Here is a 13540-nt window from a genome sequence, read left to right on the forward strand (position 1 = left end):
TCCCCGTGTCAGTGATAGCCACTGAGATGTCCAGTGTTGTTATTAATCAATTGTAGATGAAACACATTTACTTGTAAAGGTCAAAATTTTGTTGCTAGGTGGAAGAAACTGGGAGGCCAAAAGCAGAGAGTAGTGAAAAGCACTGTGGACCTGTCCACTGAGCACAAAGTATTCCTGACCTGTAACCGATAACTACAGAGCATTTGACACCTGGCAGGTCTGGGCCTTAAGGGGGTAACCTAAACCTGGTGTGAGCTGTAAATTAGCTGTACTGCTATAGGTAAAACAATGTTTTGACTTTCAAAGTTTACCTTTCAGTATTCCTTTTGCAGGAATACGACTATAGTAACTTTACTTGTTATGCTAATAGCTGTAATACATGAGCATGTATCTGGCCATCTGTCTGGCCATACGTGACTACATTCAGTAGCTGGTAATAGAATTTTTACAAGGTAGATAGAAAATGCCCGTGGGATTGTTATTGTCATATACGGGCCAACATCTTACTCGTGTATTTGTTCTGTTGCTGTCTGAAAATCTTATCAGATTGAGTTCATCACGTTTGCACTTTAGCTTGAAGCAGTATAATTACCAAAGGCATGTTTTCACTGGTTGAAAAAAGAGGAAAAAGAATGCGAATTTATGAGATTGTCTTACTGCTTTTGCAAAAAATAATGACCGTCATAGAGCACCGTGTTTTTAGAATCAAGATACAGCCTCGTTCTTTAGTGTTTTAAAGCACTGAACTTGCCTGTTCTCATCCTGCGTTTCCACACACACTTTCATCTTTTGAAAGCCACTTCTGATCTCTTCATTTACCTTCTGTTTAATGTTCTTTACTGACTTTTGTATCTGTATGGTATCAGAATACCATGTGTTACGTAGCAATCGTTCGGTACGTTCCCTGGTTTGCAGAACGCTTTCCCAAATTTCTGATCTCCCTATTTTCTTTTCAGGGTACCAATGCTCTCTCAATAACTTCACTGTGTTTTTCTCCCTTGCAGCTTCACTATATTCACAGTAGTCCTAGTGGGTCTGGTTCTGCCAATCCACCTGTAGTCAGCACTGTTTATGCCTATATTGGCACGCCACCCGCACAGCGCCAGCCCTCTTCGTTAGTGTGGCGCTTGGGCCCTACGCATTTTCTGGAGGAAGTTTTGCCTGCCCCAGGTATTAGCACCATTTATGAGCTGGGACCAAATTACGTCGGAAGCTTTCAAGCAGTATACGTACCATGTAAGTACAATTCACGTGGCAGCTAGTAACTTGGCCTGGCTGTAGTGGAATCTTTTGTGTGTGTGTTGGCAGAAGAGGTGAGAAGGTAGAGTATGTGGTAGCAGCAAGGAAAGGGTAGCTCTTCGTAGGAAGAAGATTAGTAGCTGTTATTGAAGAGAATGTTGGGTTGACACAGCGTTTAGGGATAAGATGTAGTTGAGAACAGTCAGTGTGAGGTTAATGTTTGGACTGGATGATCTTCAAGGTCTTTTCCAACCTAGATGATTCTGTGATTCCGTGAAATCCAAATTTTAATGTACTTCTGGTAGTTCTTGTACTGAGATACAGAAGTGCTTGTATTCCTCACTTCAGTTTTAAACAAGTTAGAAATGCTTAAAGCTGTCATTATTCATACTGTGCATTATATTTATCTGTAGAAAGTGAAGTTGGAAAGGTGTTTTAACTTGTCAGCTTCTACTGATAGCACTCATTTGCAAATCTGCAATGTATTCTGTACTTTAAACGTAGCTGTCTTGAAACGTCGTTGTTTATAGGGCCTAAATAGGTCAACGGATAAAAAATTCAAACAGGAAGGGATTGTGGTGCATCAGACAGTCTTTAAGCATTCAATGCAAACAAATATGGGCAATTCTATTACATTTTTAAAGGGTTCTTGTTTGAAATTGAGGGGAGTACAACACAAACAGATGTGAATAACCTTGTTAGAAATGTGTGCCCAGAGCCCTGTTTTTAAATATTCAGACAACGGATTCTTCATTAGCTCTGGTAAGGTGCACTGTCACTAGCCAGATTTTCCTGTTCTGTAGAGCTCCCTGTCTTCCCGTCCAGTTAGAGCATGTCCTCACTAGCATCAGTATTATGTCAGAAGATGCTGTTTGCTTTACCTGGCCATCACAGGGCTTTTCAGTGAGACGTAAATAAAAATAGAAAATGTATCAAGTCGTCTTGTCCTTCCATTGTCTTTCCCCATGAGGACCATAATGCTCTCCAGCTCTTCTGGAGAGAGACTGTCACCATCTCAAGGAAGGAGGCAGTGAGTGCTGAGGGTGCTAGGAAAACAAAAGTATGTACAGAGAGTGCCCAGTCTTACTTTTCATGGTGAAATCGTACCCTAGAGTGGCAGCAGACACCCCCCGGCACCCCCCCAAATGTAGATGATGATTGGGCTGTGAAAGAATGAGGTATCATGAAAAAGAAGGTAGCTTTCCTTGCCCGTCTAGAGTGAAAAACTTTAGGGAATTGAATTTTGTCATGTACAGATCTGTGTCACATACTTGCTTTTTTTGACAGCTAGACAAACCTGGCAAGCAACTCAGGATTTAGGTCTCTGCTAGGCAGTTAAAATTTCTCCTGGAAGGCGTTTTGACTGGTGGTGTTCAACTTTAAGTACCGAATTAGCCAAAGCAAATTCCATGAATGTGAATTTGTTCATTCACTTCAGAAAATTAAAGTTCTTCATGCCTTTATGCTAAGGCCACGTTCACCAGGAATCCCACAGTAACTTAAAAAAATTCTTAATTTCTTAACTTGTTGACTTTTCCCAGTGTGGTGGTGTATTTCTCCCGCACAAGCTTTGCTCAGTTTGTTGTATTTCAGGAGCAGACTGCACCAGGACAAAGGGCATGTTTTCTATATGGGGCTAAGCTTCTGTTCGTGTCACGTGCATTGTGCATGAGTTTAATAAGGGGTGCAGTATGAGCTCTGTATCTTACCATTTTATCTTGGCCCCTCTTTCCAAAATGCTTGTTCTTCCTTAATGCGATGATTATTTGTGGAAATCCTGGAGAAGAGCCCCTGTAGTCTTCCGCTGTTGTCCTTCACAGGGAAATTGTGTCTGACTTGCCATTTGCCCATGCAGTGCTTCTTTCGGAAGTTTTGTCCCTGTTTTCAGTGACCAAGATTGCTATTTCCTGGGAATTTGTACTGTGTTTAAACAAAATTAAAAACTTGATACTCTTTAAGTCTTGGAAAGACCTCTCAGAGAACAGTTACTAGTTCAGGAGAAGGAATTCCTTTGTCTGTTTGCTGAAATGGAGGAATGTTCTTGGGGCATCCGTGTGAGCAGAGAATTCGATGAGGATTTAATTTATGGGGAAAGCAAGACTTCTTAAGTGAGACTCGACAGGAACTTAACCCTAGTTCAACAAATTATGTAGACACCCAGCTTCTCACTCATTTCAGTGTCAGGTGAGGAGTCTTCATGCTTTTTAAATTCCGTTTATGTGTTTCACTGGAGTTGCAGACACCTTTTGACCTGGAATGAAGACACAGAAATGAGTTTCTGTGTTGAGACTTCAGGTGCTGAGTTTTGTATGCTTCCTCTGAGCATTGTAGACAGCTGTCAATCATAGTGTTGGCAGTGCCTTGCATGAAGCATCCATTTTTGGAGCAGTGGATACAAAATAGTGAAGATACAGTTATATATTCTCTTTGATGCCTGGGCCTTTTGGTCTTTATTCAGTCTTGCATCTCTTGTACCATTCTCTAAGGCGTTTTTCCTAGCAAACCATTGTAAAAAGCCTGTTGTCATAGGCAAAGATGCAGACGTACCAAATATTTCTCTGGTTTTTGATTACTTTGTTTTTCTTCGGGTTGGAAGGGAAGTGAACAGCCCTTAGGCTGTATCCAAATTGAGTACAGGCATAATGTTGCCTTCCAGAAATTTAGATGAGGAAGCACTGCGTATTCTATTGCTTGGCCAAGCCACAGGCTGCCAGCTGCTGTATTGTAGACCTCCTTGAAAGGAAACGTTTGCTGTGTGCTGCCCTTTTATCTTAAATAGCAGATTTATTCCACAACTCCATATGCTATCAAACTACTCTTTGGTAGAGCAAGCAAGTACGCAAAGACAATATCACATCTCAGCTACTTGTGAAACCTTTCTTCTGTACATATTCTGCAGTATCATTTGCTTAAGATTTTACTTTTGAAACTGGAATGAAAAACAGTGCTATTACTTAAACGAACTTTTATTTTGTCTTTAAGGCAAAGATTCAAAGTCTGAAGGAATCAACCCGTCTCCAGTATCTTTGGTACCAGAAGAGAAGGTCTCTTTTGGTCTCTATGCGCTGTCGGTTTCTTCATTTACAGTGGCAAAAATAAGGAAAATTTACAACAAGTTGGACAGTAAAGCTATTGCCAAACAGGTACGCTGGGAAATGAGTTGCTTAATGTGTACTACTTGTTTGTTCTTTTCTTTTAACTTCTTTCAAGCCAATTTGCTCAATGCAACCAGGAACAATAATGTACTTGTCAGAAGAGTTGCCCATAATCACTTTCATGTTTTAAAAAAAAATTTCAAAAGTTGAGGGAGATTGTACTCCTAGATTTTATTCATATTCTTGAAATTGCTAGTGGCTATGTATCTTAGCACCTGTTGGAGGTATTTTGGCTTTTTAATGTAGATGGCAGTTTTAATCCTGTTGAAAAACAGTTAAGATTATATCATTGAACAGCATTTCTACTGCTGCATATGAACAAAGCTGATAGCTTAGTCCTCTGACTGTGATTTAGATTTGGAAACAAGAATATTGCTTTACATTTTTCTTCAAAGTGCATTAAAAGTCAGTGAATTATTTATTCAAAGGACCATGTGTGAAGAAAGACTGAGAGAGTTGGGGCTGTTCAGCCTGAAGAAGAGAGGGCTCTGAGGAGACCTTATTGCAGCCTTACAGTACATACAGGGAGCTTTTACGAACAACGGAGAGAGACTTTTTACCAGGGCGTGTAGGGACAGGACAAGGTGTAATGGTTTTAAACTGAAAGAAGGTGGATTTAGTGGGTATCAGGATGAAACTTTTTATGATGAGGGTGGTGAGACACGGGAAGAGGTTGCCTAGAGAAGCTGTGAATGCCCCATTTCTGGAAGTGTTGGGGGTCAGGTTGAATGGTGCCTTGAGCAAACTGATTTAGCGGAAGATGTCCCTGCCCACAAGAGGGGGATTAAGCTAGGTGATCTTTAAAGGTTCCTTTCAACCCAAACCATTCTGTGATCCAGTGGGATTATTTTTAAAATTAGATTCATCTTCCTTAAACTTCAGAGACTGGAGATTTCTCTTTACTTTAGAGAATGTCTTAATGACTCTGGCAAAGTTCTGTTTTGTTATATGTTACTCTTTATCACAGGAGGAAAATACACAGGTTATGTACAGGCTTGTGCAAAAAAACCTCTTCCCTCTATCTCCTGCTTTTTTTCTTGTTTTGTTCAGCTGGTGATTTCTTCTCATGAAAATGCCACACCTGTGAAGCTGCTACATAACTCAGCAGGGCATTTGAATGGACCAGCGCGCTCCATTGGTGCAGCTTTGATAGGATATTTGGGTGAGTTGAGTACTTGAAAATTATTATGTTTAAAAATGATTAATTACTTGTCAATAAGAACTTAGGTCTAGAAGGTAAATCATGTAACTGATGGATGTTAATCATACATTGTTAAATTTAATTGACATTTTTCTATTTTAAGGACATACTATTATCTTTTTTACTAACATGGGATGCTCGTTTCAGTTCATATGAGTTATCATTATGAAAATATATTTTACCTTAGGTCATAAACTATTTTCCAGTGCAATATTTCATTCTCATTCTCTTCTGAGGTGTCACAGTTCTTCTAGTGATACTCTTTTCATAATTCAAGCAATACTAGAATGCAAATTACTTGCAAGTATTCACAATGATTTCCTACAAGAATTAGAGTTGATTTTATTTTCTCTTGTCTATGCTCAGGTGTAAGAACATTTGTCCCCAAGCCTGTTGCCACTACACTGCAGTACATTGGTGGAGCTGCTGCTATTCTGGGACTTGTAGCCATGGCATCAGATGTAGAAGGGTTGTACGCAGCTGTGAAGGCCTTGGTCTGTGTGGTAAAGAGCAATCCACTAGCCAGCAAAGAAATGGAAAGAATCAGAGGTTATCAGGTATGTAAGAAATGTCTTAAAACGGAGCAGGCTGATTGAATTTCACTGTCTGTCCTAGCAGTTCCTGTGGAAAATCCTTGTTGTATTGTGGTAACCTGAGTTTCTGCTCTTAAGTTTACTGAGCTCTTGGCTAAATAGCATAAATGAGTTATTTAGGATGGCTTTTACAGGAGAGTGTGGCAGGTTTTGCTAAGCAGTTGTGCACGTTCAGCTGCTTTGCTGAAACTGAGCCTTCATTAATAGCAAGGAAGAGCACAACTATGGCACTTAGATGAATCTTTTCCTGCGATTGTGAACCCACCCCTGCAAGCCTGGGAGCTTCTGTCTCTGATCTGCCAGCGAGAGAGGAGGACAGGGACACATGATGAAAACCAAACAAGTGGGTTCCTAGAATCATTATTTTGAGGAGACTTGCACAGACTTTATAGTTAGTGATGCTGTTTGCTTTCAAGCTGAAGACTTCTTAATTCTCCATCGGGATGGGGAAAATGCAAACAGTTATGCAAAAGGATTGGTTGACTGACTCGAAAAGATCTTCATGTGACCAGTGCCTTTTACGTTTCTCACGAAGACTGCTTTACTGAAACGGAAAGTTCATGCTGTGATTTGGGTGGTGTATTTGCAAACCTTGTAATGCTAGTGGCTAGTGGAGTTACCTCAAAACATATTATCATGTAGCCTGTTACAGACCTCGGCTTACTTGCACCATAAGCAGTCAGCAAATCATCACATGTGACCCTACATTCCACTTGTATTGATGTCAGCAAATGGCATGGTTTGAGAGGGATTCCCAGAAATCTGTGTTCCTTTAGTAATGTTTCAAGGAGGATGGTGAAGCTAAACAGGCCAGTATGTTGAGACTTTAACAAGTTTGCATCAGAAGACAAGTAACAGTAATAGTACATCTGGCAATTTGTTCTTTCCCAACCCAGACTATAAGAAGTTAGAGCAGAAATGAGGACTGAAAGGATGACATCTTTGGTCATGCCTAGGGCAACAAAGGGTAGCAAGAAAAAAGAAACTCAGGCTTATTCAGATTTATGTTGTCAAGGCTACCTTTTCCTGGTGCCAGAATACCTCTCATTCTTGTGTGCAGTACTCTAGGGGTGCTCTAGTTAAGTCTGCCATGTCCACGGGTGCTGTCCAGGAACACAACTCTCTGAGAATGTGTCATGTGCTGTCTTAAACTGTGACTGTCTACCGAGAGCTCAGGGCGTGGGGGGGGTGTGTGCCTAATCCTCAGGGCCTAGATACTGCCTGAAGTGTAAAACAGATGTTTTCGGAGCTGTAGGGCATCCTTTTCTGATCAACCATAATGCCACTTCCAAGGTTTTTCATCAAGAGCGTCAACTATCAGACATGCCGTAAGGGCCTTCTCAGAAGGGACACAGTCATTTCATCCGTGCTTCTTTGTGCTTAGACAGTGTTGCTGTGTGTTCGTAGGATACTAATTCATTTTCTGTTTACTTGTTCAAGTTGCTGGCAATGCTGTTAAAGAAGAAACGATCCCTTCTGAACAGCCACATACTCCATCTGACCTTCTCCTTGGTGGGAACTGTCGATAGCGGGCATGAGACTTCCATTATTCCAAATTCTGCTGCCTTCCAGGACCTGCTCTGTGATTTTGAAGTATGTAAAGCTGCACAGAAAAATGAATGATGATGCTGGGTAGTGATTAAGTCAGATGCTGATAGCATGCCTTAAATACTGAACAGCAGCAAACTAGGTTGTTATCCTGAGAACTTAGTATTTCAAAGGTGTAGTATAGTGGAGCAGCCGAGCAGCAAGATTATCGGTAACTTTTCCTGCTGAAATGGCTTGAATTTCTTTTAACCTGGGTGTTCTACTGCAGTACATGTGTTGAGGCATGAAAGACTTACTGAAAATAACAGGAGGAGGTAAACTTTAAACATAGCACGTAGCAATCACTTCATCATCAATACCAGAGAGATCTCGAGGTGCTGGAGCGAGTGCAGAGGAGGGCAGCGAAGCTGGTGAAGGGCCTGGAGAACAAATCCTGTGAGGAGCGATTGAGGGAGCTGGGACTGTTTAGTGTGAGGAGAAGGCTGAGGGGAGACCTCATCACTCTCTACAGCTCCCTGGAAGGACATTGTAGAGAGGTTGGTGCTGGTCTCTTCTCACAGGTGATTAGTGACAGAACAAGAGGGAATGGCTTTAAACTGCAACAGGGGAGGTTCAGACTGGACATTAGGGAAAAATGTTTCCCAGAAAGAGTGGTCAGACAGTGGAATAGGCTGCCCAGGGAGGGGGTGGAGTCACCATCCCTGGATGTGTTTAAGGGTCGTTTGGATGAGATGTTGGGGGATATGGTGTAGGGGAGAACTTTGTGGAGTAGGGCTGATGGTTGGACTCAATGATCCCAAGGGTCTTTTCCAACCTGAATGATTCTGGGATTCTGTGTCCTGCAAAGTTAATAGTAAGGCATTTCAAATTATGCTTGCACAATCTGTGAAATATTGAAGGGTCGTTTTGTTAAACTAAGGAAAGTAGAGAAGTTCAAAAGAAATGCCAATGTGTTAGGGGCTGATAAATGATGTACAGAACTCATCATTTAGTGTTTGCTCCTTTGACGTGATCTGTACCTGACACAGACTGAGTAGAAGTATCCTGATTCTCGTAGACGAAAATAAATAAATAAATAGAAATACTACTGCCACCACTAATCCATCTGTAAGATACTGACTTAATAGCACAAGTCCGTCTTGCACAAATGGCTTTATGGAGTTATCCATTTCCTTCAGAGCACTCCTGGAAACTTTATTTAAGGGTCTTGTATATGAAAAAGCTCATTTTTTCTTGCTGCTTACTATAGCCTTTATTTTAATAACAAGGCCAGTTGGTTTTAACTGGATTTTGAGAGCTTAAAGGTCTTTAATGCTCTCACAAACCCCCAGCCAAGATCAACGATACACTATAATTATGGCACAAAGAAAGAGGAAATGAAGAAGGCAGACCTGAACCTTTGGTTATTTCTTTTATTTTAGTGGGGTTCTAATTTGTCACACACCAAAGTTTCCTCTTTTTTTCGAGGTGTAATGTTAAAACTAGAAATTAAGTTTGTGCCATGCCTAAACAAATTCTTCAGTATCGTGTAACGAGTTATTCTTTAACAAGATTTTTAAATTACAATGATGCTCCCTTTGTGCTCACACAAAATTAAACACGGATTTAATAGGAGTTGCTACATCTACAGGAGGTGATGTTTGTGGTAGAGCTCTTAAGGCAGATGAACTGCTCAGCAGAGAGAACACTCTGCCCAGCTCCTTTAGTGGGCAGCCATGAATTCTGATGAAAAATACTCTTACCCCCTTTTCCCCCCCTTTTCCCCCCCTTTTCCCCCCCTTTTCCCCCCCTTTTCCCCCCCTTTCCCCCCCTTTTCCCCCCCTTTTCCCCCCCTTTTCCCCCCCTTTTCCCCCCCTTTCCCCCCCTTTTCCCCCCCTTTCCCCCCCTTTTCCCCCCCCTTTACCACCCCTTTCCACCCCATCCCCCCCCCTTTTTCCCCCCTTCCCCCTTCCCCCCCACACTTTTTCCCCCCCACACTTTTTCCCCCCCACACTTCCCCCCCCCACACTTTTCCCCCCCCACACTTTCCCCCCCCACACTTTTCCCCCCCCACACTTTTCCCCCCCCACACTTTTCCCCCCCCACACTTTTCCCCCCCCACACTTTTCCCCCCCCACACTTTTCCCCCCCCACACTTTTCCCCCCCCACACTTTCCCCCCCCACACTTTTCCCCCCCCACACTTTTCCCCCCCACACTTTCCCCCCCCACACTTTCCCCCCCCACACTTTCCCCCCCACACTTTCCCCCCCCCCACTTTCCCCCCCCCACACTTTCCCCCCCCCACACTTTCCCCCCCCACACTTTCCCCCCCCACACTTTCCCCCCCCACACTTTCCCCCCCCACACTTTTCCCCCCCCACACTTTCCCCCCCCACACTTTCCCCCCCCACACTTTCCCCCCCCACACTTTCCCCCCCCACACTTTCCCCCCCCACACTTTTCCCCCCCCACACTTTTCCCCCCCCCCACTTTTCCCACCCCACACTTTTCCCCCCCCACACTTTCCCCCCCCACACTTTCCCCCCCCACACTTTTCCCCCCCACACTTTTCCCCCCCCACACTTTCCCCCCCCACACTTTTCACCCCCACACTTTCCCCCCCACACTTTCCCCCCCCACACTTTCCCCCCCCCACACTTTCCCCCCCCACACTTTCCCCCCCCACACTTTCCCCCCCCACACTTTTCCCCCCCCACACTTTTCCCCCCCCACACTTTTCCCCCCCCACACTTTCCCCCCCCACACTTTTCCCCCCCCACACTTTCCCCCCACACACTTTTTCCCCCCCACACTTTTTCCCCCCCACACTTTTCCCCCCCACACTTTTTCACCCCACACTTTTTCACCCCCACACTTTTTCACCACACACTTCCCCCCCACACTTTCCCCCCCCCACACTTTCCCCCCCCCACACTTTTCACCCCCACACTTTTCACCCCCACACTTTTCACCCCCACACTTTTCACCCCACACTTTTCACCCCCCACACTTTTTCCCCCCACACTTTTCCCCCCCACACTTTCCCCCCCCACACTTTCCCCCCCCCACACTTTTCCCCCCCCACACTTTTCCCCCCCCCACACTTTTCCCCCCCACACTTTCCCCCCCCACACTTTTCCCCCCCCACACTTTTCCCCCCCCACACTTTTCCCCCCCCACACTTTTCCCCCCCCACACTTTTCCCCCCCCACACTTTTCCCCCCCCACACTTTTCCCCCCCCCCACTTTTCCCCCCCCCCACTTTTCCCCCCCCCCACTTTTCCCCCCCCCCACTTTTTCCCCCCCCACACTTTTTCCCCCCCCACACTTTTTCCCCCCCCACACTTTTTCCCCCCCCACACTTTTTCCCCCCCCACACTTTTTCCCCCCCCACACTTTTTCCCCCCCCACACTTTTTCCCCCCCCACACTTTTTCCCCCCCCACACTTTTTCCCCCCCACACTTTTTCCCCCCCACACTTTTTCCCCCCCACACTTTTTCCCCCCCACACTTTTTCCCCCCACACTTTTTTCCCCCCACACTTTTTTCCCCCCACACTTTTTTCCCCCCACACTTTTCTCCCCCCACACTTTTCTCCCCCCACACTTTTCTCCCCCCACACTTTTTCTCCCCCCACACTTTTTCTCCCCCCACACTTTTTCTCCCCCCACACTTTTTCTCCCCCCACACTTTTTCTCCCCCACACTTTTTCCCCCCCACACTTTTCCCCCCCCACACTTTTCCCCCCACACACTTTTCCCCCCACACACTTTTCCCCCCACACACTTTTCCCCCCACACACTTTTCCCCCCACACACTTTTCCCCCCACACACTTTTCCCCCCACACACTTTTCCCCCCACACACTTTTCCCCCCACACACTTTTCCCCCCACACTTTTTCCCCCCACACTTTTTCCCCCCACACTTTTTCCCCCCACACTTTTTCCCCCCACACTTTTTCCCCCCACACTTTTTCCCCCCACACTTTTTCCCCCCACACTTTTTCCCCCCACACTTTTTCACCCACACACTTTTTCACCCACACACTTTTTCACCCACACACTTTCCCCCCCACACACTTTCCCCCCCACACACTTTCCCCCCCACACACTTTTCCCTCTCTTCCCTCTTTCCTTCTCCCTTCCTTTTTTATCTTCTTTTTTTCTTCTTTTTCCTTTTCCCCATAAAGGAACCAGCTGAAAAATTTCATCAATGTTGTATAAGTCACTCAGGCAGCAAGTACTGTACAGATGATCCAGTTTCATATTGTTTCGTTCATGTCTGTCTTTTTTTCCCCTGAAGACCAAGAACAGCTGGAGAACAAATACACTTAAGAAACTTAAAAAATAAAAAATGTGCAAGTAATAGGTCTGTGACTCACCAAGAATAAACTTTCCAAAAGCCTTAGTTTTTAGCTTTGGTCTTTTTTTTTTTTTTTAATTATATATTTTATTTCTGTATTCAGAAATCAGTGACCCAAACATTTCACTTAAATTGGATAAATTAGCCGTTTTTATGCTAAACAGGGAAATGGAAAGATTTGTTGTGATCATTTGAGATGATAAGATTAGAAGAAAAGCAAAAGCTAGAAAGCTTTTTATTTAAGCCAGTTTTATACACCCGAGTACAAGTATTAATTATGCTTTGTTCATTAGCAAGTGAATTTTAAGATTTGCAGCTATAACTGTGAGTTTTCTGGCTTTTACATCTTTTATTACTCCTATTGATTGAACAATTGATTTATCTTTTTGTTGTAGAGGATCTAAATCATTTAAAATGGTGTGCAGGAAAAGCTGGGTAAAAATAAAATTTTTTAAAAAATCGAAGTCAGGGAAGACATTGAGTTTAATCTTGGCAGAAGACAGTAAGTTAATTTTACAAAGAGAAAATCTTCACTTAAGCCAAAGACAAACTTAACATGGCATTTCTCATCAGCCTTGTAAACCCCAGTGACTTCTTTGGAGTCATTGCACCATCTGTTTAAAGAGAAATTCCAGATAGTGTGTAACTTTTTTGTCTAGAACTCTTCCTAAAAGTTTTCAGCATGATACGCTTACAGAGAATATGTTTGGTACCAGTGTGCATTTCTTTAGTCTTAGTAAGTATATTGAATACTTCCCTGAAGTTGAAGAATAAACAGTTGAGCTTTTGAGCACAACAGCCAGGTACATAGTCATGTAGACAAACAGTTTGAATCTCGTCAAGCTTTCATAACCTTTGGTATATTAACGTCAGTTCCTAATCTTAAAGTGGATTTGTGTACGTGACATTGTTTATTCTGTATTTCAGGTCTGGCTTCATGCACCCTATGAGCTTCATCTGTCATTATTTGAGCACTTCATCGAACTTCTTACAGAGTCGAGGTATGAGGCGATGCCAGCCTAGTAATGAGACTTGCAGGATTAGGTAATACGGAGAGGATGCTCCGATTTTAAATTGCCGCCTCCTTTCTTCCCTTCTTCCAGCGAAGCGGCAAAGAACGCCAAGTTAATGAGGGAATTCCAACTCATCCCAAGACTGCTCCTGACTCTTCGAGATATGTCTCTGTCCCAGCCTACTATTGCTGCGATTAGTAACGTGCTGAGCTTTTTGCTTCAAGGCTTCCCTAGCAGCTATGACTTGCTCAGGTAGCCCACACCTGTGATAATTCTGTTTTTCTTGGTTTTCATACTGCTGTGGAGTAACATGAAATGCTCATGTACTGAATTTTTTCTCTAAGAACTAGACTGAACTAGACACAGGCAATAGTTTTGTTAATGCCTTGATTTGCATATTAAATTCAGTTTGTATCTGAAAAGGTATGACTGGTTATGAATGATTAA

The 13540-nt window shown here is 43.7% G+C and overlaps 1 protein-coding gene across 8 annotated transcripts in view; it reads left to right on the forward strand.

Moving 5' to 3' along the window:
• Window positions 1-13540, forward strand: part of WDFY3 (WD repeat and FYVE domain containing 3) — a 185105-nt gene that overhangs the window by 115988 nt on the left and 55577 nt on the right. For all 8 annotated transcript variants that reach the window (XR_012628813.1, XM_074867444.1, XM_074867448.1 and 5 more), the window contains 7 exons: window positions 1005-1236; window positions 4222-4382; window positions 5445-5556; window positions 5962-6152; window positions 7629-7781; window positions 13008-13081; window positions 13184-13345. Coding sequence is in view for 7 of the 8 variants with exons in the window: in XM_074867444.1 (XP_074723545.1) it covers window positions 1005-1236; window positions 4222-4382; window positions 5445-5556; window positions 5962-6152; window positions 7629-7781; window positions 13008-13081; window positions 13184-13345 (1085 nt within the window). In the remaining variant the exon portion in view is untranslated. The remainder of the gene's footprint in view (window positions 1-1004; window positions 1237-4221; window positions 4383-5444; window positions 5557-5961; window positions 6153-7628; window positions 7782-13007; window positions 13082-13183; window positions 13346-13540) is intronic.

This window comes from Strix uralensis, chromosome 4, assembly GCF_047716275.1.
Source record: "Strix uralensis isolate ZFMK-TIS-50842 chromosome 4, bStrUra1, whole genome shotgun sequence".
NCBI classification, from domain to species: Eukaryota; Metazoa; Chordata; class Aves; order Strigiformes; family Strigidae; genus Strix; species Strix uralensis.